Raw genomic sequence first — 26,979 nt, 5'->3', positions numbered from 1 at the left:
GTGGAAAAAAAATTTTTAAATGGGCAACAAGCCCCGTTTCTGTCTCTGTGTCAGAAAATCTCCTGCTTTCCAGACCTTTGCTCTCCGCAGACATGTGGGTTATTGGAGGGGTGTTTGAGGTTGGTGTGCATGACAACCCAGACAACAGCACTTCCTAGAAACCCTGCTATTGGACCCTGGGCAATTGCAATCGAAGCCTTGGATTAGACAATTTAAACATCTATTATTAGAACTGGCAGTAAGACCCAAGGAGAGCCAAAGGAGCTGTCTCCAAACGAATTCAGAGACAAAGCCACTTAGAGTATCTCAGGTCCCTAAAAACGAAAGGCGAGATGCAAAAACAGCATCTAATCTAAACCAAATAGCATGTAGGCTGAGCATGAGCCGGCTCCCCCCTCTACACATAACAATCAAAGATCAAAACACTGCATGAACTTTAAGAGAAAGTAAAAGTACAACTTGTAATTACTGGTGATTAAGCCATTGATGAATCTGTTAAAGGGGTGCAAGGAGACACCAGAAGGAATCAAACTGGGAATTTGGAATGGGATCCCGTCACAATTACTGCAGTATTTGGTATAAAGCAGAGAGAAGTGGGGGAGAAAAAAATTAACTTCCAGTTATGCTCCCCTGCAAGGTGTCGGAATACATAGGGCCTGATCTTGCAAGGTGCTAACGGCTCTTCCTTTTACAAAAACAAATATTTAGACTAGATAAAGAACTTGGAGTACATTTTCCCCAGGTAATACTAGTAACTAAAATAAGCACATTACAGTTCCTGGTTTAATTTTATATTTCCATTTCTACCTTATCTTTTTTCTGCAAGCATCATTAAACTGCACCATAACAAAAACACACGAACTGTTATTCTTTCAAGAGAAGCCATAAACCACCTCAAAGCTTTTCAAGTCTATTCTTATCTCATACATTTTCCTCTGGTGGTGGGTTGTTTGTTTTTTTTCCCTCCATGCATTTCAGAAAGGTAGTTTTCCCTGGCATTGAAAATGAGATGCTGCCTCTGAAAACCCCTCTGGAGGATTAAATACGTAAAATATACCCAGAAAATAAACCAGAACCTCATTAAAATAATTTTGCAAGAAGAAATCCTACTTTACAATAGGTTTTCAGTGTCACTTAGAAAATTCTTAAAGTTACAGATATATGTTTTTAATTCAGGACTGTCTATTAAAAAAGGCATTAGGAAAGGATCTGAAAGGCCATTTAGTACTTTGTTTATATCAAAATGTTTATTAGGCACAGATGAAATCTAAAGTAAAATATTTGTGATATAGTTTGAACAAGCGCCACTTTGCTGAGAGGTGCTAATGAGGCTAGGTAAAGCTGTGAACGTGTTGACAGACACTGCTGCCTAATTTATTCTGCTGGGTAATACAAAACCTAGCACATCATACTTGCATCCCCAGTCACTTTTAAATATTATAATGCTGCCAATTCACCTATGATCCATTTGGAAAAATGCAGGTGATTTGGGGGGGGGGGGAAGGGGGTTCTTAGTCTACGTATGCCAATGTTATTCATTGGGCTTTTAGAGAATCTTTGTGTGAGATTGCAAAACTACTCAATTCTTCGGAATCGATGCACAATTTGGTGGTGTTTGTGTCTCAATAATAATCCCACGTGGAAAGCCAAGGAAAGGGGCATGAGCAATTTTCCTTGCCGTTACTAAATGACACTGTGTAGGTTTGCTTGAAAGCACTGCAGAAATGCAAGGCATTCTTCCCAATGTGCATGATGACGCCATTTGGAACACCTTGCCATCTTGTATATGTTGATCAAACTATTCATAACTTCCAGCTCCTAGACCTCATCTTCATTGCTCTAGACATCTCTTCCCCTGCCTACATCTCAGCTCTCATTGCCCCCTCTGGCTCTGTGCTCTGCCAATTCCACTTCCTTCCATTTTAGCTTTGTATTCTTCTTCCACACCTAAAATGGGGAAATCCTCTACTCTACATCCTATATTCCATGCAGCATCCACACTCCACTTTTCCGCTCCTACCTCTTTCCAACACTGAGCCAACCTCAAATGACTCATCATGAAACATACAAAGAAGTAAAACATGAAATGTAGCAAACTAGCAGCATGAGAATACAGGTATTCACCAGGAGCTGAAACAGTGGTGGTAACTGGTCTGGAGAGAACAAGTGTCCCCTCTGAATGAGAAACTGTGGGCCTCGTTTGCAAATGTGACCCAAAGCCACTGTGGGGGATGCCCAAATCAACACTTGGGTACGTAAAATGGACATTTGCAGGCCATCTTAGAATCTGGACATCCTAAAGGTTTGATCATCAGGTTTGGTTTCTGTGGGGAAAAACTGGTTTTCAATAAAGCCAAAGCACAATTTTACCATCTATTTGCTCCTGCAAAGAGGGGCAACTAAAGGTTGCTCCAATAACTGATCAAATATTTCACTCATTATAACACTTTGCACATCTATAGCATCTTCCATCTGAGGATCTCAAAGCCCTTTACAAACATTAATTAAGCCTCACACACACACACCACTCCTGCCAGTGAGGTAAGTAAATGTTATCATCTAGATGATAAAATAAGGACAGAGAAGGGTCACATGGCCTAGGTCACAGGAAGGCAGTGGCAAAACTAGGAATAGAACCCAGCATTCCCAGACCCTTATAACCATTGGACAACGCCACCTTAGGCAGCAAACCAGTCAAGATGACCACCTTAAACAATGAGGCTGCAGGAACAACATTGGGGTGAGGATCATTCATCATGCCTGCTCTGCGATATGGAGGACAATAAATTGCAAGACATCTGTTTAAGAGTTGGAAATCTCTCTGGGAATGATTCAAAAAAGTGACGGGTGGAGGAGTCAGATGGATTTGACTGTGTAAAGGTAAAGCTCAACAGCTGGATGTGGAGGCATGTGGTTGCCTTCCTGGGGCAGCAGGGAGACCTTACTCAATGGCACCTGAATCCTGCTGACAGTAATACGTGTTTTGATATCAACTCTCAGGATACAACATTTTTGCCGGGATGCACTGTCCTACCGGGCAGTTTTGAAGGGGTGGTATGGTGCAGTGAAAAGGGCACGGGAAGGTGAGTCAGGAGACCTGGATTTTATTCACAGCTCTGACACTGACTCACTCATGCCCTCAGGGCGATTGTGTCACCCCTATGTGCCTCACTTGCTCCATCCGTGAAATGGTAATGATCATACTCGGCCTCCTTTGTGAAGAACTTTGAGATCGAGGGATAAAAAGCAATGATACACAGTATACATATGCACGCACACACATTTACATATATTATACATACACACTAGGTAGCTATTAATGTATCTCAATTTAAAGGAGCATGGACTAGTTGTAGAGCATTCTCTATGAGTGGCCCTTTCTTTGCAACAAGCTACCCTCAGTCCTAAATAGCCCAGTCTCCTGACCTTCAGGGCACACACTACAAGATGCATCTACTTGCGCTTGGTGCTGCAGAAAGGGGTTTTTTTTAAGGAAATCAGATTTTGTGAGGAAAGGAGTTTGGGGTTTTACAGGTTTTACTTGTTTCTGTAGTCTATACAAGACCCTCAGTGCCCCTGCAGTATTAGCCCCTTTTTAAGTCTGCATAAATCTAAATAAATAAATATTAGTGCCAAGTAGTATTATTCATCTGCGCACACACGCCCTCGTCACAGCAATGCAACTTTTGTAGTGAGTTGATAAATTTGTGCAATCAGCGGCCAAAGCAGCCACAGTATAAATAATCCTTGGCCTGAAAGTTATTTTTCCAATAGTTCAAGACATTTGGATTAAGAACAAAAATCTTTAGCCCGAGACATTTTTAAAAAAATGTTTAAGATGTATACATCTGTGCTGAACTGGGGCTAGTAGATCTTTTGCTCTGTGAAATTGGCGCTCAAAGGAACAGCAGCTCCAGGATCTTAGTATCTACATGACGTAAGGGATCAAATTTTTAGATGTTCACAGAAAACAGCTGATCCATCACTTATTGAGCACATGAAAAACTCTGCTGATTTTGCAGCTTCTAAAACAGGCCACCAGAAAAAAATTGGCAGCATTAACTTCGCATCAAATTCATACTGCATTGTTACACTTTACAATATATAAACTATTGATTATAAGCAAGCATTACATGCAACTCAATTACCTTTCCCCATATTTTAAGTCACATGCTAGGCAAATAAGGAGCGATTGCTTAATAGACATAGACCAGTAATGCACACTCCATTTTACACCTGGGGGGAAAAAACCCAAGTCAGAAAAAAGACAAGAGAAGGGTAATTATATTGGAACCCCAGCGTATTATGCCCAGGACTGCTGGTTTCAATAAGTGCCGTACGCTGCACTTACTCTAAACATATACAGTTTGTTAACAGAATAATTCCAGCGCTAAAGAAAAGCAGCACTGAAAGCTTTCCACAATTCAAATTCTATCAACAGCTATTTTGATTGAGCTCAAAGGGCACAATTGTTGCCTCTCTCCATACTTTGGCAGGTATTACTTTTCACGAAGGGCACCAGGGTATAGCTGGAGGGACAAACAGACATGCACTTTCTTTGGGACATTTGTCACGATGAGGTACTTATAGGGCTCCCGTTACCGTAGTTTCTGAGCATCTTAGACTCTTTATCCTTGCCAGACCCCTGAGAGGTAGGGCAGTGCTATTATTTCCATTTCACAGATGGAGAATTGAGGCACAGAAAGAATGAATGACTTGCCCTCAGTCACACCAGAAGTCTATGACAGAGTAGTAGATTGAACCCAGATCTCCTAAGGCCCGGCTAGCACTCACCCCACTGTATCATCCTTCCCCTCTCCCATTTTTACTCTGGTTCTGGGATTTATTTGCTACTAAAACAGCCCCAGGAACAAAAACTAGACAAGTTCAAAATACACCATTTCACAGGCTCTTGGGACATGATTTGCATCTCATTTATACCTAGTTTTACATGGGTGTGAACTGTACTGACTTTCTGGAACCAAGCCAGTCTCAAAGGAAAATTCATCTCATAGTAATTTATGATTAACCGTGAATTTCTTTGAGGAACGTGGATTGATTCCTGGGATCAGCATGATCTGAACAGGCATGGTAGCATTTTTCTCATGAACTTCCAGATTGAGATCAGATTGGATTTGGACGTCATTTAATCTCACTGTGCTTCCACTTCATCCTCATCAATATGGGGACAATCTAGACACTATGCCAACCCTTGGGGCCAGTTTGATTTGAGTGGGAGAACTGTAAACACCTTCCACTTATATTTTTACTAAACCCAAAAAAAGACTATGGGTCTGATTGTGCATCCATTTAAGTCAACGATAATTTTTTGCCCAATTAAGTCCCATTCACTTAGGTGGACACAGGATCAGACCCAATCTGAATAGGACAATAGCCAATGATGTTCTTGCACTGACATCCATAGAGATCAAACTGGTCTGAGGATGTAATCTGTTCTATGCAGAAGAATGGTACCAGATCTGATTTCAGACACGTGAAGAATGAATGTCCCCAGTTTGAGTCACCAAACAACCGTTTAGTATGGCTGGTCACACGTAATTACCAAACCCATTAACCAGGAACAACTTTAAAACAAAATAACACACTAGGTGATGCAAATCAATGCAAACAATGTTCAGCTACAGTACACGTGCTACGTAACATGTTCCCAAAAACTTAAGCACAACAGACCTTCCAAGGGAGGTTGTAGAATCCACATCAGTGGAGGTTTTTAAGAACAGGTTGGACAGACACCTGCCAGGGAAGATCTAGGTTTATTTGGTCCTTCCTCAGTGTTGGGGGCTAGACTTAATGACCTCTCAAGGTCTCTTCCAGCCCTATATTTCTATGATTCTATATTACTGGTTTTCTTAATAGACCCTGGTAAGCCTAGTAATTGAGGGCATAATAACAATATGTATTTCCATAATAACTTCCATCTGAGGATCTGAAAGCAATTTACAAATATTAGGCTGGGATTTTTCAAATAACTTAAGAGAATTAGATGCCCAAATTGCACTGAAAATTCAATTAGAGCTAGGTACCTGATTCTCCTAAATCTCTTGAAAAATCCAAACTTCTTGAATTTTAGCCTTATAATATCCTTATTTTACCAATAGTGAAACTGAAGGATAGTGAGGTTCAATAATCTTCCCATGTAACCAAATAATGTTTTGACCTTGTGTGCCAAAAATGAATGTTCCTTAATGTTGATATTGGTGCAATATTTCATGTATATATATGGTGTATAACAAAACTATGTCTGTAGCAAACAAAAACTGATTGTATACAATATTTGAGGAACACAAGTCTTACATATCAGAGGGGTAGCCGTGTTAGTCTGAATCTGTAAAAAGCAACAGAGGGTCCTGTGGCACCTTTGAGACTAACAGAAGTACTGGGAGCATAAGCTTTCGTGGGTAAGAACCTCACTTCTTCAGATGCACAAGTCTTACAGAGAGTAATATCACACTTCAATATCATGGTAACTTAAGTTTCACTGGCAAATATGATGGCTTTGTTATGCTTCTACCAATTACAAAAAAATTACATGTAACATAGATCTGGAAGACATGTATTTGAGCTGTAATACATTCCTTTGTTTGCGAAAAAGAAAAAGGCAACTAATAAAAAACAACTTTTTTATAAAAGCTCCCATTAAAAGCCATGTGCCACTATATTCCTGTGTGACATTATTAAAACTCAACATCAATATCAAACTCAAAGCGAACACTGCCATTTCATTAACACATCAGTTGTGGGATGATCAATAAAAATTTACTTTAAACCACGCCATATGTCGCTTCCAACAAAGTTTTATTATTCAGATTCATCAGTTAGTGCCCCAACCCCCATGCAATTAAATCCCATTTAGCTGCAGCGACCTTTTGATTTGAACTTGTCATTCCTACAGCTGGTTTGGAGTTTAAAAGCACTTTTAAATAATGAAAACAAAATGTCCTGTGAATTAATGGCGGAGTATTGAGAACCCTCCACCGGGAAATTCCTTCCGTGCTCCCACTTCTAATGGTAACACACACACACAAAGTGTGGGGGGGGGGAAGAGTACAGGCACATTTTAACATGTTGTAGCATATTTGTAAACATCGTTAATCATGGATTAGCAGATGGTAATGTTAATTGCACCTGTGGAAGTAACAAGACCTCAAGGTTGATTACATTTACAAACTCCGATTATCACTACGGTGCGGCTGGAGGATTCAACACAGTACCCAGAGGTATCATTTATTCAGGAAGAACAGTCTGCAAAATGAATCAACAAGCAATATTTTCATCACGACCTCTTTATAAGGCTGACACACACAAACTTGGGACTATTAACAGTGGTGGGGACCTGGGATATTGAATGGGTGGGGCGTTGGGTTTAACAAAATGTATGTGTATACTGCCCGCCGGATCGGCGGGCAGTGATCGATCCAGCAGGGGTCAATTTATCGCGTCTAGTTGGCAGAGTTGGCAGAATTGACTCACCGCAGTGAAGACACCACGGTGAGTAAGTCTAAGTACGTCGACTTCAGCTACGTTATTCACGTAGCTGAAGTTGTGTAACTTAGATGGACCCTCCTCCCCCACCCCCCAATGTAGACCAGGCCAAACATGAAACGGCTAACAAAATAATGACTGTGTAACTTTCTTGAAAACAGCTTCAGGAAAAAGTAGGAAGAGGAACTTTTTAAAAAGCTCTTTAAAGGGCCCAATTCTGGGACGTGCTAAATCTTCTCAACTCTCATTGATAGGAATGGGAATGGGAATGGAGGAGACACGGGGCCAGGTTTTTAAAGATATTTAGACTACTAAAGATGCAGATAGACACCTAATGGGATTTTCAATGGGAGACAGACATTTAGGCACTTTTGAAAATCTCACTAGGCACCTATCTGCATCTTTAGACACTTAAATACCTTTAAAAATCTGGCCCATTGAGCTTAGTGCCAGTGAAGTCAATGTGAATAGTGACAGACTGCTGAATCAGGGCCTAAGTGCCAATCCAGCATCAGATCCAACAGCATGCATCCATGGGGACTCTCAGTGGGAATCTATATGAGCATAGGGATCTGCACTAGCAGCTCTCAATGCAGGATTGGGACCTAAGTATTTTGGTTACATTAACCAGTCATCCTCTCAAAAACAAAACAGAATCACGTTACACTGATTTCCAGATTTTACACTTCAAATCAGAACGACGAACAACTAGACAGGTTCCTGCAAAATCATTTTTAAATTCCTAAAAAGAACAAGCTGGGATTTGTTCACAACTTGGGATTGGCAGCATTGTGTGTGTGTTGTTTTCACATTTAATGTTTGTATGCTTTAGGGTTTAGGGGCAGAGGGTTAATTGGCATCACCTCTGAAAAGGGACATGTGTGAGCCTCAAAGAAATTAACATGCAGAGTTAATCGTATGCATGAGAGATGGGGTATGTATGTGTAAACGTCTCTGAATTAGGAGCCAAAGTCAAACCAAATAGAAGTGAGTATTAACTTGTCTAAATCTAAGAGAGCTGTGTCACACCCAGGCTGAATTTAACCCTGCATGAGGCAGAGTGCTGGAGTTTGGTGGGGGATTTTCCATCTGTCTTAGACATTTTAATTGTGTAAGAGCCAATAAAAACAGGCCTAGCACAACAGGCTCAGTGTTGCAGCTTGGTTGGTAAGCTTAGAGGCGATCAAGATTATGTGGTTATAATTGTGGCAAAAAAAAAATACATCCACTTTGTGCACTGTATAGCTAGGTAGAGCGCAGGCACTAGGTAAATGGAAAACTCAGAGAACTTTGTTCACGAAACAGGATGGCATATCTAAAACAAATATGACATCTATATCCCTTGTAAGATGATATCATAACAAGAAACAAGAATTTGATATGCACTGTATATTTGTTAAGAGGGGGCACTGCCAAGATACAAAAAAAAGGGATCCAAAACTTTCCCCGATTAAACCTGAAAGAACGTGTAGGGCAGGCAGAGACGTTCAAAGAAGCCTGAGGGTACGGCTGCACTACAGTAGAACTCCCACAGCTGGCCATGGCAGCTGACTCGGGCTCAAGGGGCTCTGACTGCAGGGCTATACAATTGCAGAGTACATGTTCAGGCTCAGGCTGGAGGTCCCGAGCCCGTATGTCTTCATTGCAATTTTACAGCCTCACAGCCCAAGCCCCGCAAGCCTAAGGTGGTTTTACGGCCATGCAGACATATCCAAAGAGACTTGGACACATTGGCCCCAGTTAGGCAAAGCATTTAACTATGTGTTTAGCTTTATGCATGTACCTAAGTTCCATTGAAGTCCATGCACCTGAAGCACATGCTTAAGTACTTTCCTGAATAGGAAGGGACTTAAGTATTATTACTTGTCTTGCAGTAGTGCTCTGGAGCCACTATCATGGCTCAGGACCTCAAGGTGCTGTACAAACAAAACAAAAAGATGGTTCCAGCCCCCAACGTATTTACACTCTAAGTATTGTGACAGACCCAGACCAGTGGGGTACAGGAGTCTGGTAGAGGGCAAATATACTGGTCACTGGATGAGTAGTTTTCTGTTCCCTGAGTGACCAGAGCAGGGGCTGCACTAGAGTAATCAGGAACCTGCTAGAACCAGTTAAGGCAGGCAGGCTAAGTAGGACACCTGGAGCCAATTAAGAAGAAGCTGCTAGAATCAATTAAGGCAGGCTAATCAGGGCACCTGGGTTTTAAAAGGAGCTCACTTCAGTTTGTGGTGAGAGTGTGAGGAGCTGGGAGCAAGAGGCGCAAGGAGCTGAGAGGGTGTGCTGCTGGAGGACTGAGGAGTACAAGCGTTATCAGACACCAGGAGGAAGGTCCTGTGGTGAGACTAAGGAAGGTGTTTGGAGGAGGCCATGGGGAAGTAGCCCAGGGAGTTGTAGCTGTCATGCAGCTGTTACAGGAGGCCCTATAGAGAGCTGCAATCCACAGGGCCCTGGGCTGGAACCCGGAGTAGAGGACGGGCCCGGATTCCCCCAAACCTCCCAATTGACCTGGACTGTGGGTTCTTCCAGAGGGGAAGGTCTCTGGGCTGTTCCCCAACCCACATGGTGAATCTCTGAGGCAAGAAAATCTGCCAATAAGCGCAGGACCCACCAAGATAGAGGAGGAACTTTGTCACAGTATATGGCAAGAAACAACAGGTGGATATAGACAGATGAGAGAGCACCAGGAAACAAGGAGACAATACTGGTCAGCATGATGGACAGTGGTCTTAGCCCACCAGCTGCCTAATCACTGTCAAGTTTTAAGGTATACGCTCATTCTTAAATGCTTTCCTGAATTGGGCCCATTACAATTAATGGAATTTGGGTGTCCAGATCCCTTAGGCAGCTTTGACATTCTCAGCCTTCAAACCTCCTTTACTTTTCAAACCTCCTTTTACATTTGCACGGTCTGTTTGCACTTCATTCACTTTGAGCAATGAAAATGGAACTCTTTCCCTTTCACTTTACAGTCAAGGCAGTTCTCCTGCACTACAACAATATTGGCCAGGGGAGGGCAGGGATGGGGAAATGATTAAATGAATTTTAAAAATTTAAAATCTTTCAATTGAAAATAAAATATATTTGTATTTTTAGAAGTAGCCTCTATTTGTGTATGTGCAATTTTGTACGTGTAAACACCTAAATTTGCACTAAGATCTGCTGCACACAGTACTATTAGAATTTATTAATTATTATTATTTGTCTTGTGAAAGCCCCAGTCATGCATCAGGACCCTTTGGTGTTAGGTGCTGTACAAACACAGAACAAGAAGGCAGTTTCTGCTCCCAAGGAGCTTCCAATCCAAGTATACGTGCAAATCTCATTGAGACAAATATTTGATTTTAGTTTTGGGTTGTAGGGTTTTTTGGTTTCTGTTTTAAAGCACAAAACCTAAATTTGGGGCTTAAACTAAATTAACGGAGTCCCTTTAAATAGTGCCTCACTTGAACAGTGAAGATTGGGCATGAACCAGATGTACTCAGCTTTGTCTGGGCAAAGACACAATGTGCACAAAATATCTACTGAACTAATAAGGAAAATATTTTGCTAGTGTGCGTAGACACTTTGACTATTGAAAAATCATTGTAGAAGGGCAATTACTAAATTTTAAAATCAATTTGGTAAATATGTTCCTGAAAATAATCCATGACAAGCAGCAGGGAGGGAAAAATTGACTTTCAAATTACACACTCACGTTATTCATATCGAAGTATCAAAGAGATGGTATGTACAAACAGAAGTAATCAGCCAACATGTTTTGATCTTGCAGATGTACACAAAAATGACAATTAATAACTTCCTTTATGATATGAAGCTGGGAGTTTTTTACAGTTACATTACAGGGACAATTATATTCAAGCTCAAGGCTAAAAATAATGAAAGACTATAAAAACTACATTTTAACATTTAAAAATACCCAGGAAATTAACTGGAGAAGAAGGCAATGATCCAATTAATGAATCACATTTATTAAATCAGGGGGCAAATTAGATAGCACAGAGCTCTGTCGCAAAGGACATGATCCTGCCAGGGGGCCAAAGACCCTTGGCTCCTGTTGATTTCAATGGGATTCAAGGGTGCTCAGTGCTTCTTAGGAAGCTATCAGCATCTTGCAAGATAGGGGTCAAAATAGGGAGAGAAATTCTGATGGCAAATGATCGTGACTATCCCAGCCACCTGGTCCACTGCCGCAGTGAAACAAGGATGAGAGCATCAAGTGACCCTCCCTCCATGGGGATTTGGATAGGAAGAACCCTAGAGAACAGAACGCAGTCCCGACTGGGTGTTAATACGCTTACAATACCTTTAATTCAGCATATATAAATACAGGAACAGATATGCAATTCTAAGTATTCAGTGCAGCTGTGGAGCTGGCAATTTGAATCATGTCCGTGTACACATGCATGTCAATTCATACCCCTACCCTATGTCTGCATTAGACCTAATGTGGTCACTAGCACACCAGAGGTATTTCCATAGAGATCCAGCAGTGAGTTAAAACACAGACTCATTAAAAATATTAAAAAACAATGTTGCTACCATGAAATATACACTATACGCCACGGCCAGCCCTTGTCCTTTGATCCTCTATTGCCAAATCAGATTACCTAAAAGAGTGAGAGCACAAGAATGAGAAAAAATAGAGAAGACGGCAAGGAGTCTGTCATCCCTTTTGGTAAATGCAATTAAACTACAAGATAAACAACTACAGTTTCTTATTTTTGATATGCACGTGCAAACTAATAGTGAGATCTATAAAACCTATGGAATAATCTACCAAGAGAAGTGGTGGAAACCTCTCTGCTTGGCACATTTAAAAACAAGATTGAACAAAGCACTTGCAACTGTACATACAACAGAGAACAATTATGCACTGGCCAGGGAGACCTAATAGGTCTTTCTCCACCTCTAAGCTCTTCACAAACTTAAAGCCAACTTCTGCTAGGCTTCCGCATGTGAGTAGGCATGGCTGACTTCTAAGGGTAAGACCGGCAAGATTTGGCTCTAAATTCTCACATTCTGACCTCCATATCCTCTCACTTCCAAATGCATTTCTTCCTTCTATGAGAGTGGAAAGCCACTGTTTACACAGCAGCATGTTGTGATATCAGGAAGTCAGGATTGGGATTTCACAACAGACAGGAGCTGGGTGGCAATAAACAATCACAACAGGAGGATAAAACAACAACGTAATGTTCCAAAAGTTCCCATCAGTCTCCACTCGTAACAGAATTGCTGTAGGTGTAGTGTCTGCAAAGTAGTTTTGGAACCTTCAGGAAATGGGCAAAATAATTATCAAACATATTCACGTTATTTACAACAGCCTCTTTGTTAATGTGTAGCTTTGCTTTACTATTCTTAGACTTGAAATTACAAGTCATTTCTCAGCATACATACAGGATCAAATCAAACCTAAAGATGTGCCTCCCCTTGCCAACTAATTACATCCAAAAATCAGTTAGTACATAGAAAAATATATATACCTACCTATATGACAAGAATAAAGAAATGGCTTTATTCGCCTCTCCTGATGTTAACAAGGATGGATTTTGTTTGCTACTAAGTCTCTAGAATCTTTCTTTCCTCCACAAATGCAAAAATGCATAGTGGGCACCACCTAATGGACAGAACGAGGGTTTTCCTTAATAACAACCTGAAATACAGGGAAAAGATTCATATGAACCTTTCTTTATCCCTAGCCTTTTTTATTACTATATTAAAACTGACTCATTCTGCACAGGAAACTAAACTGCTATATATCTACCAGAAAAGCATTACTACTCTCCAGCAACCAGTTGTTTCAATGTCACCTAATAGACAGCTCTCATCTTTAAATCTGATAACTACAAAGAATCTGAGTTCCAAAGAGCTGTGTTTCACAAAATAATAATTGTTTGCTTGGCCAGTGTTTTATTTTCTCAATTAAGAGTTGGAGGGGAAAATATAATTAAGCATAACCAGTCTGTTGCAGGGATGCTGTGCACCCACATCTTCCCTGGCTTGCAATAGGAAATGTGAGTGCTCAGCACCTTTGAAAATCAGGCCAAATAAAAGTAAAATGTCAAGAATTCAACACAAAACACAGATGATCACAATCTATTATTCATTTATATTACAGTTACACCAAAAGGCCTTAATATGAAATGTTTGGTAAGCACTATACAAACAGATGGAGACAGTTTGGTCCTGAAGAGCTTACAATGTTACTCTCCCTCTTTTACAGAAGGGGAACTGCAGCACAGAAAGATTAAGTGACTTACCCAAGGTCACACTGAAAATCTGTGGCAGAGCAAATGTTAGAGTTATCTCTCAAGTCCCAGACCAATGCCTTAACCTCTATGCGAACTTTTTTCTCTGACCTTGTCTATGTGGAAAAGTTGCAAAGGTTTCATGTAATCCGTTTTTAAGCCAATATAGTTAAACCAGTGTAAATTCATGCAGATGCTCTTATTTTAGTTTAAGGGGGGCTTATATTGGTTTAAACTTAAATCTTTTCTTGATCAATTTAAGCTAAACTGAAAAAAGCCACTCCCATATCAGAATCAGTGTGTCTACACAGAAGTTTGACTCAGTTTAAGTCTACTGGTTTAAATTCACACCTCAGGTTATACCAGTACGTCTTTCCCATATAAACAAGTCCTCTATTTTATTAATGTAAAAAGGTACACAGATTCTGTCTTTGGAAAAACACTTTGAAACCATGCTTTAAGAACTGCCAAAAGCAACAATTTATAACAAAGGCCAGTCACTGGGATCTTGCTATGAGCTACACAAGGCAGGCTATTTAGGTGCCAGCATCAAAGGAAAAATAATGTGTGCAAAGCAGCCACAAGACAATTCAGTTCTTGAAAACATTTGGCAGGTCAGAAACAAGGCAAACGTCAATGAACTTTGCCTGTGCAATGCTTCAAGGTCCAGTCCCTTTCTGAGAAACCATTCGCTTCATCAAGAAGGTTTTAAGGAGACTCTACAGTGCCAAGTATAACTGAATAGAAATATTAGTAAAAATAGCAAGCCAGAGGCACACACCTCAGATAATGCAAAAAGAAATCCTGAAGGAACGGCACCTTAATGAGCAGCAAGATTATTATGACTCTGTACATTTCAGCTCCCAAGCATCCACCCTAAAGGAAATATGTCACGGCAACACATCTCTGCAGAAACCTAGGCCCATGTCAAGAACAAGAGGGAGAAATGGCTGAGAGCGAAGTAAAGAATGGAATTTCCCGTAGCATACTGAAAAAGATTATGGGCCAGAACCTCAGTTGATGTAAATCAGGTAGCTTCACTGGAGCTACACTGATTTATACCAGTTGAGCATCTCGCCCTTGGGGCAAGCCTGTATTCCTTGCACACCTGAAATTCTCATCAATTTCAGTGGCAATTTTGGGATCTGCACAGGAATGCAGGAGCCAACCCCATAACTGCTCCAAAGAGGGGCTGAGATGAAGAGAGACTGCAAAAACAAAGCAACCAAAGAAAGTATTACTCCAAAAAAAACCAAATCCCCTAACAGCAACAAATCGGGAAGAGAGCATTGTTTAGACTGAAAGTTCTTTGTGGCAGGGTTTCATTTATTATGTGCTTATGCAGCATCTAGCACAATGAGGCCCAACCTGATTGTGGCCTTTAAGAGCTACCAAAATACAAATGTAACAGAGATTCAGACCCACTGTATCTAATAGAACCTACAGCATCCCAAAAAGGAATTTACGTACATGAAAATGTGCTAGGACATCACCTTCCTTCCTACTAAATAAGCCAAGGCAAATCCAGGCAACAGAATGGAGACTGGGCTGGCAGACATCACAGCTTTTCCAAAGACTATGAAACCAGCCACCGGCCTGAAGCATCTGAAAAACTTTCAGATTCACACACCAGAGTTTACAGACTTCATTTAGCTCACAGGCAAGTCTAATTAGTCTCTCTGAGTGATTTAGCTGCTCATTTGGAAGGGGGGGATGGAGTAAGCTAAATTGTTTGAAATTATCCCTAAAGGGCACTGTAAATCAAGTGTTAATGACTGATCCTATGCAAAGGGCCACAGTAACTAAATAAAAGTCAAGGTGCTAAGCGATAACATTCATTTTGTTTTCAATAATTTAACAAGTGTGGTTTTCAAGCCAGAAATATTTGCAAATGAAACCTCCATCACATACACCCCCTCACCCAAATGCAAGGCAAGATGCTGAACGTCATGAATTCCCATTGACTTCACTGGGAGTTGAAGGTGCTGGGGTGTTCAGCATCCTACAGGACCAGAACCATAATGAAAGAGGAACATTCACAATATGAATGAAAGAACATGCTAGTGAATCCATATCCTTGTTCCTCACCCAGAGCTCACACAAATATGCTGTGTCCTGGTTCACTAATCATGTGGTGGGTTTATATATAAGAGAGAACAAAAGGAACAATTTAATACAAATCTACGACAAATCTTTAGACAGTTTTATTTCAATGGGTTACTTTTTTCCCCCCTCAACTGAGTTTCATTATAGGTCACATCTGTCACACGATTGAGGTCACCGACCTATTTTACAGTCAAATTCAATGCAACATGTTTTCAGATGTTCAAACAGTGATGTGGAATGGGAAACACCATCACACTATGAAAAAAATACAGAATAGGCCCGATTCTGCAGTCCTTATTCCAGCAAAGATCTCACTGGGAATGAGTTCTGTAAAGGAGTGTTAGTGTAAAAAAAACAAAAACAAAAACAAAAAAACAAGGTTCATTTATTTTAATGGCTGTTTTGCATCAATAAACACACAGAGATTTGGCTCCCTGTTTTTAAAATCTAGCTCTCTGTCATATTTTCTTTTAATCTTGTCTCTTGGAGTTTATGTATTCAACAGGTTCCTGGAGCTTTTAGCAGTCTGTAAACACAGCATGATGAAGCCAGTGCATCCAATACTCAGGTGGAACATTGTGCAGAGACAACCTGGAGTGCAGGACATTGGACATAACCTGGAATGGTATCTGGAATCTTCTAAAGTTTAAGTTGAACATTCTACAGCAGAAGGTTCAGTGTTTACTTTCTTCTTAGCTTCTCAGGAGCTCACAGCTGTACAAAGACTCTGGAAAGTGCAACAGGGTGTCTGCCTCTACTGATTGTCAGTGAAGCCACACAACACTGAACTGTTTTCCCTGCTCAAAAGGGTTGGATTTTTAAAGATCTACGCAATTCACGGTAAAATCACATTCCGTTACTTTATTTTTTGGCTGCATATAGAATGCAAGAGAATCCCTGCAAAAAAACAAAAAGGCATCACTAACAGAAACTCATCCTGAAAATGTTTATCTTTAAAGAAACAGGAATTGCAATCAGTTTGAGCGATTAAATTATTTTTACCAGTAGCAACAGAAACATTTAATGATTCAATCCCAGGCTGCAACGTTCTTCCAGGAGGGATGATTAGCATCCTGTGGCACAAACTTCGTGTCTCCGAAGATAGCCCATACCCTTCATTCCCTGCAGAAAAAAGATATTGTATGGCTATGTTCATGCATTTGTGTCGCCAACTTCGCACATTTTCACAACTCTGCCACTGATTTATGAATGAACCCATCAACAAATGCCTTTTTTAAATAAAACCAGAACACCCCCCTGACCAATGCTGACTCACAGGAGTTGTCCCATTGACTTTGATAGGACAATATACATGATCAAGGGCAGTTTTGCAGGATCCAGCTGTTAAATTGAAATCGGAGGTAACAAATGACAGCAATGTATCTAGTTTTCCTTACTGGCCCACTTCAACCTATCTGGATTTGTTTGTAGAGCTCATGGGAGTTTCTGAGCCAGTGCTAATACCTTGCGCTTCTGCAGCACTTTCGTCACAAAGCCTCACACAGCACCCTTTCAAGGGCCAGGGGAAATCCTTCCCTATTCCCAATGTAGAGCAATGCATAGTTGATCAGGTACATTACAGGAGGAAGCGTCATAGTGTCCAATGCTGGAAGCTGGATATAGGGGTTGATGGACCAATGGTCTGATCTGGTACAGCAACTCGTATGTCTCTACCGATATTGACTTGTTCAACTTTTCCAGTAGATGGTACTACCAGCTGGGTGCAACTCGTGAACACAGAGAGTTTAATAAGAGGCTTCAATTGATTAGTTGCTAAACCATCCAACAACCCTAATATGTTTGACCTGATACACTAGTGAAGCAGAGTAGAAATCTATGCCAGGTCATTAGTAGTCGTTTGGCTTGTATTGTCACAGAGGAAAATGGAAAGGGAGCTGCTTAAAACAATTCTACTTGTAGACAAATGAATACAGAAGGCCCAGGCTAACCCCAGTACCATCCCCCTACCTCGGACTCCAGATCAGCTCTATTATCAAAAGGTGTTTTCGTGTTCATTATTTATCGAGCTCCACGGGTGCACCTGGTACAGTTTAGACAAAGACAGAATAAGGTCCCTGGTCTGCAGCCAACAGAATAGATCCATGGAATAGGAAGCCACCCATTCCCCTTTCTTAGCCTTGCCAAAAAGGGATTGTTAATAGACACACTGGCCATCTCTACTAGATTTTAGACGTATTACTCTAGAACCTAGCAGCTGTCCTACATGCTGGAATTGTCTCTGTAAAATGCCTGCAAGCCTCCATCTTCTGATGCTGTCACCAAATCATCTCTCCAGTCTTTCTAAGGTACTTATATTGCCACCATTGCTGTACTATCTGAACACCTCAGTCTTTAATATATTTATCCACTCAACACCCCAGTGAGATAGGGCAGTGCTATTATTCCCATACTATGGATTGGAAACTGAGACACAGCGCAGCGAAGGTGACTTGTCCAAGGTCACACAGGCAGGCTGAGGCAGAGCAGGGACTCAAACCTGGGTCTCCCAGGCTAGCATCCCAACCACTGGGCCACCATTCCTCTCAGTCACAAGATGTTGGTGGGAAAAGCAAGGATTTCACCTTCCCTTCTACTTTTTCTTGATTTGATACAGAAGAGAAAAGTTTTATAACTTCAAGCAACATTCGTCTCATCAGCCTTTCGCGCTCATATTCTGGTGTGTTCCTTCAGCTTGGGACAGCTATTGTCAGATATGTCATGTTTCCTGGAACACTCCCTTCCTCTCACTGATAAAGGTCTTATGATTCCCAATAAAAGCAGCAATTTTGCTTCCAGCTTTTACAAAGCTTTTTATGGCCTTAGTCGCGTAAGATAATTAGAACCCATAAATTCAGGCCCAAAAGACTTGCAGATAGAGAATGACGTGGGAGGGAGTGCTGATGGAATCAGATAAAATAATACAAGATGCTAGTTTATATTGCTGCACAAAACGTTTACCACTTTGGCTCTTTGACTTTAATCTCATAGCTTTGTCTCAGAGTGCAGCTGAAATGCAATCATTTAATTATTATTTTTTATCCCCATTTCTGACTGTAATATTGTTCAGGGTGTGGCCTGATGATTCTGGGGGTTGATAATGGGATGCAGAGCCTTTCATCTCTAAGTTAGGATTTGCCAGACGGGATCAGACCATGGTCCATTTAGTCAGGGGTGAAAGTAACTTAAAGGACTTACCGGTATTGGCAGGAGCCCCGGGCCCTTTAAATCGCCCTGCCAGTACAGTCGGCTGTGTACCGGCTCTTGCCAGTACGCCAGACCGGACTGGCTTACTTTCACCTCCGCATTTAGTCCAGTATCCCATCTCCATAGTGACCAGCCCCTGATGCTTCAGAGGACAGTGCAAAAAACCTCCTACACCACATAGTTAGAACTTGGCTTACGCCATGAAGCATGATGTTGAATATCACGGCCAGAATTTATGTTATCATTAACTATTGTAACGTTGGATGTTGACAGCTCAAATCCAGCCAAAATAAGCAGCGACCAAAAGATGATGGTTGTTCAGTGGCCTGTTAAAAATGAATTTGATTGATCTAAGTGGACAGGTGTCCAAATAAACAAAACCACGGTAGGCACCCTTATTCCCAGACTCAGCACCTATGCCAAGAACTGAAAGGATATGCAGAGCTGGTAGGACAGGAAAGGGAGTTAATCCTATCCCGGCCCATGCAGAGACCTTCAGTCTCTAGGGAAGTCAATCTGTTGCCTTAGGCATTGACTTTGCACACAGACAACATTAAGAGATATTGTTCAGATCATTCTCTTTGGCAAGCGAGCGAGACTGTAGCTGACTAGGATGCTAGGAAGGCAAATTCAAGTCGGTAACACTTTTCTTATAAGACAGTGTGTGAGGAAGCTTGCTTCTACACTAATTTATTGCTGCGCTTCTCTGTTTGCTGCCACAGGTACGCTACATATTTAGATCCAGGACATTTCTTCAAACAACCCCAGTATCACACAACTCCATAATGTTCAATTTTCTTTTCACCGAAGAGTTAGTGCTCAGTAGAGAGTTGAAGTCATTACTGTTGTAAGGTTTGGGAACTCTTCTCATGCATCTACCAATCAGCCTCCAGTCTCCCCTGACAAAAGAATATTTGGCCTTTTTCCTGGAAAAATCTCTCATAATTCAAGGTAATGACACTGCTGTCACTTTCTCTCTCTTCCTTTCTCTTGCTGTTGTCATCGTTTCTGGTATGTATTTCTTTGTGGTCCATCATCTGCATTGCCAGCCTTTCTATTCCCTTTGTAATATAGTGCCACACATCTTGTAGAGATGCCAGATTTGCTGTGTTGTCTTGTCAGTATTTCCTGGAGTTCAATAAACATTTTAATTAAAGAAATGTCTTCAGAGCCAAGTAAATGGTAGCATCAGGCAGGATTACAGCCCCTCAATGGCTGATCGTCAGCATGACATTACCCTTCAGTGCAATGGTTCAAACCACCTTCGTTGCCTGCTGACATGGAGAAGCAAAAAGGGCTTCCAAATATGCATTCCTGGATGATTCTGCAATGTTTCTTACTTCAGCTGTAACGTCCACTTGCTTCTCTACCATTCAGACCATATAAACTCAAACATTTCTCCATAAAAGACACCATCTTGGTAAATTCATTGCAATCATCTCCTTTATCTGCTTAAGATAAGTTTGGGGGGAGGAGGGATGTGCATTGCACAGGGGTCAAGTAACAAACTACAGTCGCTCCAAATGAGAAAGAGGTTGGAAGTGACCAAAAGTTAATATTGTATCTCCGTGGCTCTCAACCTTTCCTGACTACTGTACCCCTTTCAGGAGTCTGATTTGTCTTGCAAACTCCCAAGTTTCACCTCACTTAAAAACTACTTGCTTACAAAAATCAGATATTAAAAACACAAAGTGTCACAGCACACTATTACTGAAAAATTGCTTACGTTCCAATTTTTACCATATGATTATAAAATAAATCAATTTGAATATAAATATTTTACTTACATTTCAGCATATAGTGTCTAGAGCAGTATAATCAAGTCATTGTCTGTGTGAGATTTTAGTTTGTACTGACTTTGCTAGTGTAGCCTGCTGTAAAACTAGGCAAATATCTAGATGAGTTGATGTACCCCCTGGAAGACCTCTGAGTACCCCCAGAGGTACACATACCCCTGCTTGAGAACCCCTGATGGCTGTTTGGTAGCCACCTGTGTGAAATGAGCAGCTAGATCCTATATCCGTGGGGGCAGCTGTCCACATTATCAAAGCTACCCATGTAATGGACACTCTTGTTGGCAATCTCAGTAGAGGCCAAGCCTGTATAGCATGGCGACTTACCTGCACCCATCCCCTTAGAAATGCCATCCTGCACCTGTCTGAGCACTTACAAATTTAGAGCCATGTACACATGAACACTGAACTCCCTGGCCACTACATCAACACTAGCTTAAGAGGTAACGTCTCCATATCACGCACCTTCACCCCAGTTAAAGTTTTGCCCCGTACCATACCTAATACTAAAACAGTGGGTTTATTCCAGTGAAACTCTAAGCAGCTGATGACGGGGACCTTATCCTCGACCTCAGATTTGCTGACTGTTCCTATGACTTCCCAGCCTTCTTCAGTTTTAGCCTTAGAAAGAAAAGGGGACAAAAAAGAAAAATATGATTCCAGATTCTTTAAATTTATAAGAACAATACATACACATACAAGCTTTTAGATTTTCAGCACAAACATGCAGCTAACCTACTTTGCTTCTTTTTGTTTGTTCGTTTTTTTAATACATCTAGGTCTCGTTTACACTTAAAACTTATACCAATATAGCTATACTGGCAAAACCCTGCAACTGTAGAGAGAGCTTGCCACCGTTTCAGGGTAACTGCACCTGTAACCCCACCCCCATGGGCCACTCCAGAAATTCCCAGTCAGGTCTCTGGGAGGGACCCCTATCACTCCCTTCTGACCGGGGATTTTTAAGGCTGGACAGCTCCCTGCTGTGATATCCCCAGCAGACCAGCCTGCTGCTCTTTCCGAGGGCTATGAACAGTGTATTCCCAGCTGTCACAAGTTACCACACAGCTCTTTCCAAGGACACACACATTTTCTAAAGGTAGAAAGAATTACAGAGACAGAAAACAGTAAACAGATTTAAACACACACGAAACATACCAGGAATTACCCATCAGTCTTATGAGGCTCTAGTAGGCCAAAATCTTTCCAACCCTTCCGCAAGGGTCGGGATCCCTCTTGTCCATTCACTGGATCAGAAAGAAGGCCCTGAGTCGTTCAAACCCAGCCTTTTAATACCAAAATCCCTTTCTTTGTCTGTTGGTTTCTGGGAAAACCAGTTTGAACCAGTACATGCAAACCTCCCAAGAAGGTGGTACCTCTCTGGAGGTGGTTGCAATCTAAGTGATTCACTTTAATCGAACTTCACTGTTTCTGGTTCCTGGAGAGCTGTGGTAACCTTCCCACAGAGTCGTATATAAATTTAACACAATGCCCGCAAAGATACTGCATGGGATTGCAAATATCTGTCACATAGCTTATACCAGCAAAAAAGTGCTTTTGCTGGCATAACTTATTCCAGTCAGGTGAGCAAAATAAACTATGCTGGCAAAAGGAATTTTTTGCCGCTGTAGCTGCCTCTCCACTAGGATTTCTGCCAGCATTGCCAAGTCCTTAAAAAAAATATCACCCCTGTAACCAATACAGCTACGCCTGCAAAACATTAAGTGTAGACCTGTCTTAAAAAGCCCAAACCAAAATTTTCAAACTTGGATGCCTAAAATTATGCCCTTATGCAACCTGATTTTCAAACACACTGAGCACTTTCAGCTCCCAATGCCCTTATCTAACTAGTGGGTCGATTCTGCTTCCCTTACTCTTGTTGAGTGGCAGCTTAGAAGACTAGCAATCCCGGGTTTTTTTGACAAAATCTCAGTACAGGTGCCTTAATTTGGCCAGGGTCCCTTTAACTAGAAAATCCACTTTAACAAGAGTCAAGTTGCTGCTTCTTGCCAACCTCATTTCCTGTGAAATCTGCACTTTTTACATTACACTACATTAAATTTACACTCCTGTGATGCCACAGGTTAGACTGACCAATCTGGGTCCAATTAAATGGACTGCAGCAATGGCCCAAAATGTTAATAAATTGAGCTTTATAGTAACACGGTGATTCTTCCAGGTGTTTCAATTAAATATCAATATCTTTTATGTGCTTTTTATCTCACCATCATCCAGAGCTCCAGCTGCCATAGATCTATGATGGGGCTGGAGAAGGTTTCCAGCTTTGCACTGGAAGGAAGGGGGCTAAAGATCTCGGTACCTCCCTGGTGGTCAAAACAGGATATGCAGGGAGAAAAATACTGACTGCTTGGGATCTCCACCAACAGAAGTTGGTCCAAAAAAAGATATTACCTCACCCACCTTGTCTCTCTAATACCTTGGAACCAACACAGCTACAACTACACAGCAAACAAGTGTGAACTCTACAGGCATTTCTGTAACACCAACTCCATGCAATTCACTGGCCTCCAAACACTCCTCCAAAACTGATCAGATACTCTCTCTAATGCGAAGCAAGGATGCCAACTTTCTAATCACACAAAACTGAACACCCTTGCCCCGCCTCTTCCCCGAGGCCCCTCCATCGCTCACTCTCTCCCACCTCACTCACTTTCACCAGGCTGAGGCAGGGAGTTAGGGTGCGGAAGGGAGTGAGGGCTCCGGCTGGAGGTGTGGTCTTCGGGGTGGGGCCAGAAATGAGGGTTCAGGATGCAGGAGGTGGCTCCGGCTGGGGCAAGGGGTTGGGGTGCAGGAAGGGGTGAGGCTCCGGCTGGGGGTGCGGGCTGTGGGGTGGGGCTGGGGTTTGGGGTGCAGGAGGGAGTTCCAGGCTGGGGCCGAGGGGTTCAGAGTGTGGGAGGGAGCTCAGGGCTGGGGCAGAGGGTTGCGGTGTGGGCTCTGGGAGGAAGTTAGAGTGCAGGTGGGAGTTCCGACTCGGGGCAGGGAGTTGGGGTGCGGACTCCAGGAGGGAGTTTGGGTGCGGGAAGGGTCTCAGGGCTGAGGCAGAGTGTTGGGGTGCAAGAAGGTATTCGAGGTCCAGGCCAATGGGAGCTGCAGAGCCGGCGCTCAGGGCAAGGGGAGCGTGTGGAGCCCCCGTAGCCATCCCTGCACCTAGGAGCCGGATATGTCCGCCGATACCGGCCGCTTCCAGGAGTCACGCAGAGCAAGGGCAGGCAGGGAGCCTGATTTGGCCCTGCTGCGCCACCAACCGGACTTTTAGCAGCCCGGTCAGTAGTGCTGACTGGAGCCACCAGGGTCCCTTTTCAACCAGGCGTTCCAGTCGAAAACCGGACACCTGGCAACCCTAATGCAAGGATATTTTTTGTTTTAAGAGTCTTTTCAAAGCCTTCTTCCCCTTCCGTGGAGTCATTCGTCAGAGGCTTCATTATGGAGCTCAAATCTCCAGATTCATTTGGTAGCTGCCCCTCCAACAAGGTTCACAGCATTTCAACCACCCACGGTTTCTCTTTTCCTCTACATTTTAACTGCTGCACAAGGCTGCCCTCGTGTGACCAGCCTTTGAGCAGCAGCCTGTAGTTGGTGGTGCATAAGACAGAAACAATGCGCAAACTCAACAGAAGTAGGTCTACACTGCAGCTGAGAGCGAGCCACCCTGCCCAGGAAAGACAGACAGGCGCTAGCTCCACTCAAGCTAGCTCACTAAAAATAGCAGTGTGGAAGTTGCAGCATGGGCCGCAGCACGCACTAGCCGCACAATTATCAGCTCGTCTGACCCAATGGATCCACACTAGGGTGACCAGATGTCCCGATTTTATAGGGACAGTCCCGATTTTTGGGTCTTTTTCTTATGTAGGCTCCTATTAACGCCCCCAACCCCTGTCCCGATTTTTCAAACTTGCTGTCTGGTCACCCTAATCTACGCTCAGGTGGCGAGCCCGTACCACTGCCCATGCTGCAGTGTCCACACAGCTGTTTTTACAGTTCTCTCTTGAGCCCTCCCCAGTGCATCTGTCCACCTGGGCTGGCAGCCTTCCTCCCAGCTGCAGTGCAGACACGCTCCTAAAGGCGATCACAGAGCTGCCTACTTGCTCTGGGCTCAGTGATGTGGCTGCCTCAGTTTCTTTCTCTCAGGCTCCTTAATAACTTCACAAAGGCTTTTGTGTATCAGCTAACACCCCTTCTTGGGATCTGATTCATTAATGCCAAGTTCTAGAGGGAACAAACCCCCTGCTGAAGCTTCTCCTTCAGCAAGCTTGGTCTCTACACTCTAGCCTCTCTAGCGGGTACTACCTCTTGCACTTCCCAGGCCCTGTGCCTGGGAGCTAAGAAGAGCTGTGTAGACCTGCTCACACAATCCTCCTGCTCCCTTTTCAACTTCCCCCTCAGAAAGCCTGATTTAGCCGCATGACCTGCCTGTCATGTGACATTATCATTCTCTCCACCTGTTAAGTGTCACGGGTGGGGCTGGGACCCATCTCCCCTTATAGGGAGAGTCACAGCATGACAGGCGTAGGGTACAAATTTCAAAAGCATCTAAGTGACTCTGAGCCTACAACCCATTTTTCAAATCGACTTAAGTCTCTGAAAATGGGATTCAGTCGATTTTGAAAGCTATACTCATAAGTTACATCAATATTACATCTGTTCTCTATGCACATTTAGGGGGATTTTCAGAAGCACACAAGTGATTTAGGACAAACACGTGACGTTGACTTTCAATAGGAGTTGTGCTCCTAAGTGACTTAGGTGCTTTTGAAAATTCCCTTTGCTCTTTAAGGGATATTCATTCAAAAGGAGTACAGGGTGCTTAGTTCAAAAGCATCAACCCTGACACCATGGAAGCAGGTGCCTTTATTTGTTTTAGTTTATAAAAATGTTCCTATATGAAGCATTAAAATCTATACCCATTGATACACGGAGAGAGCTACTCCCTTAGCCCTGCAATGCATTTATTGCACTTATTTACTGATTTTAGCTCCCTTAGAAAGCAGACACTGCAGTCTCCTTTGGCTTGAACCACTGTCTGCAACCAGTGGCAGTGCTGTTATTGTTCAGCTAATACATGGTATGGTGGCCTAAAATAAGCAGTTGATATATATTTATTTTAAATTCCCTTAGCTGTTTAAGGGATATTCATGCTAAAAGGTTACAAGATGCTTAGTTCAAAAGCATCAACCCAGGCAAGTGCCTTTATTTACTTGATAGATAAAGATTTAACTTATAATTATAGATAGGATGTGTGTGTAACAGTCTATAACTGCACCAAATGTTGTAAAAAGGTGATCCCCCCTACTGACAGGACACACGATCTAGCCGGTGAGAGGGCCTGAAAATTTTTGGGACCTTTAGTGGTAAAAGGACAAAGAAAAAAAAAAAAAGAAAGCTGGGGTCTTCTACCTTCAGAAATCTCTGGAGATTATCTGTGCTGTAGACTTCCAAAACCTCCATGGCTCCAGAGCTTGCTTTGCTCACCGTAGGAGTAAGGGGGCAGCTGTGAGTAGAGAAGCCAAGAAAAGTTCCAAGTTAAAACAAAGCAAAACAAAAACCCTGAAAAACTGTTTTTGCTAGCTCATCTGATTGCCTTCACGACTCGCTTTAAATCAGTTTACAAATAATTCTACTCACTTTATAGATGCACTTTCTTATAGGGAATAGGAGGTTTTGACAGGAACACAGGGCTGGAGGAGCACTTTTGAGCAGAATTAACACCAAGACTTACTAAAAATGGTAACAAAACAAAACTTCTCATCAAACCCAGTTTAAAGACCTCTGGCTATCTTTATATGTACCTACTGCACTGGTGATTCCTTCCCGTTGTTAAAAATCTATGTGAATCCTAGCCTTGCATACATGAGACTCTCGTGCCACACACCTGTATCAGCAGGGCTAATCCCCTATTTGCCTCCCTCAGCAGAAGCTGTTCAGAAGAGAGAAGGCAGTGAGAAGCGAGCATCCCTCCCACCATCACTGGCCTCACAAGGCTTCTCCACTGTCCTCCTTAAAACCACCTCTGCTGTGATGCCTACAATGCAATACTTAGGCTGCTGGTCTGCTGCGACCATTGCTCATCACCCTGCTCATAATCCTCTTGCTATTCCCTTGTGCTC

General features: G+C 42.4%; 1 protein-coding gene across 4 annotated transcripts in view; it reads right to left on the bottom strand.

Annotated features, from left to right (window-relative positions):
- MRM1 (mitochondrial rRNA methyltransferase 1) overlaps positions 1 to 26,979 on the bottom strand; it is a 52,197-nt gene that overhangs the window by 19,162 nt on the left and 6,056 nt on the right. For 2 of the 4 annotated variants that reach the window (XM_065572827.1, XM_065572828.1), the window contains exons 3-6: positions 26,270 to 26,363; positions 21,355 to 21,475; positions 16,860 to 16,979; positions 16,227 to 16,754 (exon numbers count right to left, since the gene is read on the bottom strand). In XM_065572827.1, the coding sequence (XP_065428899.1) occupies positions 16,714 to 16,754; positions 16,860 to 16,979; positions 21,355 to 21,475; positions 26,270 to 26,363 (376 nt within the window). In that variant the 3' untranslated portion in view covers positions 16,227 to 16,713. Of the gene's footprint in view, positions 1 to 15,933; positions 16,755 to 16,859; positions 16,980 to 21,354; positions 21,476 to 26,269; positions 26,364 to 26,979 lie in introns of those variants that run through there. The other 2 variants (XM_065572826.1, XM_065572825.1) reach the window with 2 other exon arrangements.

Source organism: Chrysemys picta, chromosome 19 (genome assembly GCF_011386835.1).
Source record: "Chrysemys picta bellii isolate R12L10 chromosome 19, ASM1138683v2, whole genome shotgun sequence".
NCBI lineage: Eukaryota > Metazoa > Chordata > Testudines > Emydidae > Chrysemys > Chrysemys picta.
This window is presented reverse-complemented; position numbering and strand designations above follow the sequence as displayed.